The sequence below is a fragment of the Mus caroli genome, chromosome 10 (genome assembly GCF_900094665.2).
Source record: "Mus caroli chromosome 10, CAROLI_EIJ_v1.1, whole genome shotgun sequence".
In the NCBI taxonomy this organism is placed as follows: domain Eukaryota; kingdom Metazoa; phylum Chordata; class Mammalia; order Rodentia; family Muridae; genus Mus; species Mus caroli.
This window is the reverse complement of record NC_034579.1, coordinates 62,184,205-62,191,817: the sequence shown is the minus strand read 5'-3', so window position 1 is coordinate 62,191,817 and position 7,613 is coordinate 62,184,205. Positions and strand designations below refer to the sequence as shown.

General features: G+C 44.6%; 1 protein-coding gene across 1 annotated transcript in view; it reads right to left on the bottom strand.

Annotated features, from left to right (window-relative positions):
• Rtkn2 (rhotekin 2) overlaps positions 1-7,613 on the bottom strand; it is a 70,758-nt gene that overhangs the window by 59,149 nt on the left and 3,996 nt on the right. The window contains exon 2 of the mRNA XM_021174955.2: positions 3,547-3,743. Within this exon, the coding sequence (XP_021030614.1) occupies positions 3,547-3,743 (197 nt within the window). The remainder of the gene's footprint in view (positions 1-3,546; positions 3,744-7,613) is intronic.

Below are 7,613 nucleotides of genomic sequence, written 5' to 3'. Positions count from 1 at the left end.
AAAAAAAAAAAAGATATACATTAAACGTAGCCATCACTTAACAGCCTGGCGGGGTAGAAAGAAGGAAAGGTGGTTTCAGGCGGAAACGGGGATGGTGGGGGTGGGCGTAGACAATGCCTTTGAAGTCCCCTAGATCTCTGGCCTAGCTCTGTGAGCACTATGTGACCAGTCTTAACAGTCCTGGTTTCCAGATGTTTAATGAAGGCAGGCAGCACGATGCTCCCGCGGTCAACCCCACACCTTAGCTCGTGGTCTAGACCTTCTACTAACAAACCCCTGCATGGGCGTCAACCAAGTGCATCTTTTTCTCTATCCTCTTCAGCGCAATCCTTCACTCTAAGCTTCCCTTTGCAATTGGTTTTTTTTTGGGGGGGGGGGCGGGGAGCAGTTTCATCAATCCCCTCACCTGGTGGGACTGATTCCTTCAATCCACAAGAGCCAGTTTCCATCAGAGGCTCCTCGGCTGCACACTGATTTCATTCTGCGCTTGGGCTTTTCAGGCCCACATCGTCAGTGGTTCTCAACCTGTGGGTCGCGACCCACCCCCCAACGCCCACTGGGAAACAGAGAGTACTTACATGACTATCCATAACAGTAGCAAAGTGACAGTTATGAAGTCGCAACGAGACTCATTTTATGGTTGGGGGTCTCCACAACATGAGGAACTGTATTAGAGGGCCACAGTGTTAGGAAGGTTGAGAACCACTGGCCTAAAGTAAACAGTCTATAATAATTTTTTGGGGATTTTATTGTAAATTTAGAAGAATTAGACTGATGTCTTCATTCAAGGGCATTTTAATCGACAGTACTATATACATACATGTGCATTTTAACCGACATGCATGTGGAAATATATACTAAAGCTTTTTTGTCTCCCTCAAAGACTAAACAAAGGAACGGAATTCTGGTTCTTCAAGGACAACACATTTGCTACAGATTCTTAGGTTGGCCTGAGATGGCCCACTGTCACCCTGTGTTCTTCAAACAGGGACATCCAAGCAGAGTGCTTACGAAGCTTGTGCAAGTAACAGGTGCTTGCTGAACCCGAGGAGTCAGAGGGTAGAGCCTCTGTCACTTTTCTTAAGGAGCTAAAGACGCTAATGGGAGGACTCTCGCTAGCCCACAATGATGTTTACCCAGGAAGAAAGCAAGTACTGTAATTCCTGTTATATTTGCTCAGCAGCTTCAGGCTCTACCTGCAGATACAAAGGGAGGCTGTAAACAAATGGGTCAGGAATCATTTTAAATCCCTAGGAAACGGCTGCAAGGCTTTCATATATACTTATGAGGATATACTTATGTATACGCACAGAAGATATTTTCATTTGTGAGGGGGAAAAAATAAAACAGAAATTTGTGTGCATTTTCAGCTTAGAGTCTCAGATCCCCCCACCCTATCTTGGCTAAATCTAATATGGGTGAGAATTCCTTGCTATCACTGTAAGTCATCACTCCAAAAAAGCTAAGGTGCCAAGCTCACAAAACGTTAAACTCACAATTCATTACAAATGCTGAAGAAGCGGTAAACAGTGGTCCCAGAAGGCTACTAGAGGAACAGCATAATAGTGAATGCCTGGTCCCTTAAATCAAGGAACCTCAAATTTTGCCATTTACGTGATTCCTCACTATCCTCATAAAAGCTGGGCCTTATAAAACAAACTTTACCATTCTAGATGCACAAGCTTTGTCTCAAACAAATATTCTGCTGTGCAACAGCTGTCAGTATCCAACTTTGGCATAGCTCCTAGCTCATATCACATCCTCGCCTGACCTATGGCCCGGCTTAGGAACATCAGCCTCCAAATGTCTTCTTACACAGGCATACTGGGATAATTTTATTACTAATGACAGGACATAGAACACAAAAAAATAGATTTGTTGAGTACTAAAGCATTCCATTAGACATGTATATATGTATATGCCTGTGTATGTGTATATATGTGTATGCATGTATATTTGTATGTATATATGTATATATGTATGTATATGTGTGTATGTGTATATGTGTATATGTAGGTATATGTGTGTATGCATGTATGTACATGTGCATGTGTATGTATGTATATATGTATGTGTATATATATAGGTATGTATGTATATTTGTGTATGTATATGTGTATTTTTGTGTATATGCATGTGTATATATATATATGTATATGTGTTATGTATATATGTATATGTGTATATATGTGTATGCATATGTGTATATGTGTATATGTATATGTATACATATATATGTGTGTATATATATGTGTGTGTGTGTGCATAATGCCCACATAGAGATGTTACCTTATCACCCCCATCCCCACCCCCACACACAATGTACCTGCAACACAGGGACTAAGCATAAGGGTCGGCATTTACAGTATGGTAAGGCCGCTGACAAACTGGCCGCTTTGCATCTAGATCTGCTGTATCACAACCCTATTCCTGTTTTATGTTTACAGAAACCTTCTCTGACATGCCTGTACCTTACTTGTACAGAATTTCATGGAGGGACACAGTACCCCACCCAATGACCAATAAAGTACAGAGAGAAACTTTCCCCCTTGTACCAGAACCACAAACAGACCAGAGAGACGGAGGCTATACTAAGACACACTGAAGTCAAGCCTCTGGATCCATTCACCTAAGGCCCAGGTGGGACTTGGCACTGCCTGTGAAATGGGATACAATGTGACACACGAATGCTACATCGATCCCACAAGGCTGATGTGGAGTAACAGGGACCACAGGACCTGAAACTCAGCAGCAAGCCCTAATTGGGACTAGTTGGCAACCCTTCTGGGAGCACCACTCCCTTCTCTGGAACTGGCTCACCATAGGAAGGGCTGGGCGGTCTATTTTAAGTCCCTTCCATTTATATGTTTGTCATCTGTGGCCCACTCAACTCGATTTACTTAAGCTGCTGTTATTCTTAGTATAAATAGCACATCTATAAGGGACTGATTGTGTCTGTTTTTAAGCAATTAATTTTTTAAGAGTTATCTTAATTTTCCATGTATGGGTGCTTTGTGTGTGTGTGTATGCAGGGGCACTGCATGCCAGGAGCCCAAAGGAAGACAGAGGAGGGCAGAAGATCCCCTAAGTACTGGAGTTACTGATGGTTATGAGCCGCCATAGAAGTGCTACAAACTAAACCCGGATCCTCTGCAAGAGCAGCCAGTGCCCTTACCCACTGAGCCGCCTCTCCAGCACCAGCAATTAATTTCTCAGAGACACGTCTCCGTGGACTCCACTCTTGGCCTCTGTCTTTCTTCTTGAAAAGACCCCCCCCCCCATCCTTTTCTCCTAACACACTTTCACTTTCCAGTGAAAGAGCTTCGAACCTTAACCAGCTCAATGGAAGAGAGTTCTCTTTGAGCTCTGCTGTCCACACAACTGTGACATCAGCTGGCACTCCCATATTGGCCTTTAAAAGTTTGGTGTCCTGACATTTTGTTTGTTTGTTTGTTTTTTATTTACACTTAAATTATAGCATGTTTTCTGTTCAAATGCCAAAGTATGCTAAAGTTCGCTAAAGCAAAGGTAAATCACAGCACTAACCGTGCTCCGGTTTGCTTTGCAATCTCTTCTTTTGTCTTCTGCAGCTCCGCCGTGTACGCCTGGATCCGAGCACTGCACACCATGAGGTTCTTTACTGCATGCAAAACTTGGTCTTTTTTCGTACTCAGCGAGAGCAGCTTCCATATTCCTTCTCGCATGCGGATCTCTAAGTCTATTTTCTCTCGGATGCTGCAGTCCTGGAATAGAGAATCCTCCGTAAGAGGTTGCAAGAGTCTAGAACTACGATTAAGACAGGCAGAGGGTGGAAAACGTAGTAGACATCGTTTGGTTTTTTACACCATTCTGAGGATGAAACCAAGCTTCCCAGAGTGAAACAAATACAGCCATTTTCAAAAGCTATTTGCAAGATTCTCAAGTTTCTTGCATTATTAGGAATTCTTTTCAATTTACTGGCTAAAAGGAAAAGAAACAAAGATGAGAAGAACATCTTGCTACCATAACCTCCGTTAGCTTAACAGAGCTCTCAAAATCCATATTTGCCCAGAACCCTTGAGTGGGCCCTTATTTGGATACAGAATTTCCCGTGTTATTAATTACAATGGGGTCACAGTGGAGTAGAATGGGTCTCAAATTTTAATAAGGCCATGAAGAGACACAGACCCACACACAGAGAGAAGACACAGACCCACAGAGAGACCACGAAAAGACACAAAAACACAGAGGCCACATAAAGATAGCAGACACATATAGAGAGGCCACATATAGATGTAGACACAAAGGGACTACACGAAGACTCACAAACAGGACTGGTCATATGAACACACACACACACACAGATACAGAGTCAGAGACAGAGAGACAGAGACAGAGCCCTATGATGACAGATACACGAGGAGGCCATGTGAAGACAGAGATGGAATACAGCAGGTTGATCCCAGTAGCCAGAGCCTAAAGGGGGCATGGAAGGGGAGTTCCTGAGGGCCTGCAGAGGTGGGGGTGGGGTACTGTCAACCTCCAGAACTCGGGGTGGGGAGGGGATTTGAGGGTCATTTGTTACACAGCCTTAAGAAATACAGAATAAGCAGCGGGTGAATAAGAATGACGACTCAGCAATTAAGAACAGAATACTTGATCATCATCTAGTGGACCAGGGTTTGGGCCCCAGCACGTACATCCAGCAGTTCAAAATTGCCTGTAATATCAGTTCCAGGGGACCCAGGACCCTCTTTTTCTACACATGTGCATATAACCCCCCTCCCGCTGCCGCCAACAACTTAACAACTATAAGCAGCATACTACACACATGCACAGATCATGAGAGCCACAGGTGGCTCTGATATGCCTGAGGGACACGGAATTCACCAAGGGAAAAATCTTTCTGAAAGAGCAGACAGCTGATTAGCAGTGGCAAAGACTGGGCTGGTCCTCATAGTTAGCAATGGAAACAGAACTCAGGAGCCAAGGCTGGAAGATCCGTGCCTGGAAATCGCCAGAGGCCTCAACTGCCGGGACAGAGACTCATCTCTGGCCGTGTTTATTTTGGAGTCACCAAGAAATTTCTTTGTAGCTTAGTTCTGGGCCTTGGTCTTTTTCTGTTTAGTGACCGTATGATGGCCTCACTCAATATACAAGTCTCATTCGTACCATTAAAAGTCTACACACAAGATGCAAAGTCCTTTGTTCACTCCCAGAAACTTTGTAAAAATTAGAAGCCATAGAGGCCCACTTTATGAATGGGCACAGAACCCATGTGTGTCTATTTCTAAGTGACAATCCTGGCTTCAGCGGTTTAAAAACAAAATACAAAAAAAAAAAAACCCAAAAACCTATTACTTTCTCTTTGTACCGAAATTCAATTTTAAAATGTAGATAGGATCTAATAAGTGTCAAGGATTAAAAGGACAATCATTTCAAAGGGAAGAGAAGAAGCCGGTTAGGAGAGTTGAGAGTCTATGACGGTTACCCCTGAAAGCAAAATGTTAGATGGTTTGACTTGACTCTCCAAGCCTAATCGGCTGAGCTATTCACATGAGAGAACAGATCTTTTTAATTAACTTCTGTTACCACAACATGGAATCGTCACAGGCTAACCTTGTCATGTAGTATGTGCTGACTCAAGCTGGGGTACTCTACCAACGCTGCCCCTTGCTGGACTCCTTTCTTTGACCATGACTGCCTTCCACCAACCCCGACTTCATCTATGGATGACTTGCAAGCCCCAAAGTCGTTTCTCCTTTCACGTCATCAGCAATTAGTTCTAAGAACCATCTACGTGACCCACATGTCTACAGTGATAGACGGCGGCAGGCTGGTTAGCACTGGTAAGTGCACACCGGGAGTGACTGGAAGCTGGGATGAGCCACTTTACCCCACAGCGCCAATATAAATAAATGCCATCTGGTGCCTCGGAGTTCAGCTTTGCCTTTTAAACGAGGCAACGAGACAGCTGATTGAGCTGGCGCAGAGGTTCTGAAAAGCTGGCTCCATCTGAGAACCAACTGAGGCACACAGAAAGAACCTTATTAAAGTTCCTGACCCCTCCAATTAGGTCTTTGGAGACAGGGCAGAGCATTTTTTTAAATGGTCTTCTAATGTGGTGTTTCTCAACCTGTGGGTGGAGACCCCTTTGGGGGTCACATATCAGATATTTTGTTCATTTTTTTATATACCAATTCTCAACGGTAGTCAAGTGACAGTTCTGAAGTAGCAACAAATTATTTTACACTTGGGGGGGTCATCTCAACGTGAGGCACTGTATTAAAGGGTCACAGCGTTAGGAAGGTTGAGAACCACCGCTCTAGCGTTCTAAATAGCAGGTGGACTGCGACTGTGGACAGTGAAATCCAAAGATCTAAGGTTGCAATAACCTGAAGTAACCAGCAGGGGGCCACGGCCACACTACACATTAGCCTGGGCTTCAGGGCCTCCATCTATCTATCTGGGAAGAGCATTTTCTTCCCCAGCTGAAAAAGACTTAGGCGATTACAGAGGATTGGGAAATGGAAGGGATAAGAACCTCAAAGTCTTAAATCAAAACAAACAAAAGCTTATGCATGAGATTAAGTTAACGTCCATTAAGGAAAGAAGGCATACGCAGAAGTTATTTCTAGAATTCCATCCTTTACTGCGAGAGTTAGTGAACTGTGGTCTGGTCCATGTCTGGTTTTTGTAAATAAAATTGTCCTGAATCACACCAGCTCGTAAAGAAAGTCGGATTGAATCACAGCTAGCTCATACTGGCTCTGGCTGCTTTCCAACCACAATGGCAGAGTTGCGAAACTTAAAAGATAGTGGCCTCTTAGCCACTTCAGCTTAGATGCGCTATCGACTAGGGTCCTGACTCCTTTGTCAAAGCTAGTCGAGCAAGTGAGAGAGGGCTGAGGCTGCAGGGTGAACTGCCTACTAAGCGCTACATCTGCATTGTCTTTGAATACACTCAGTTAACAGTGTCCACTGCTGCCAAAAGCTTAAAGCTTATGCTGACCACACAACCTGTCGGCACACATCCACCCTGCCCGGGAGAAGAAAACCTCTGACCAGCAAAACTAAGCAGCCTTAGGCAAGGAACTGTTTAAAGAGCAAGAGAATTAGTCTTTACTTAGTAGGTGTGCATGGTACTGCTGGGGAGAAGTTGCTGTCTCGGGTCATCCAGTGTGAATAAGGATCTGGAAAGGAGGGGGCGCCCGCTGGGCATGCAGTCATGTTGACTGGCCTCCAAGAGGACTGAAGAGCTAAAATCATTACTGTTACAGCCCCAGCCCACAGAGCACAGCCAGGCAGAGTTAAGGATGACTGCGGCCAATAAGAAAAGCTGCCCCATATGCATCCTGCTGCACCATTGAAGGACGAGTCCCCAGAGCGAGTGGGTTAGCAATCTCCTTTCTTCGGGTTCCATCAGGTCAAACAGAAACCTGTGTCACTGTCCTGGTATGGTTAAGTAGTTAAAGTTAAGCGCTAAGACGGAGCCGGGCAGTGGTGGCATAGCCTTTAATCCCAGCACTTGGGAGGGAGAGGCAGGCAGATTTCTGAGTTTGAGGCCAGCCTGATCTACAGAGTGAGTTCCAGGACAGCAAGGGCTACAGAGAAACCCTGTCTCGAAAAACCAA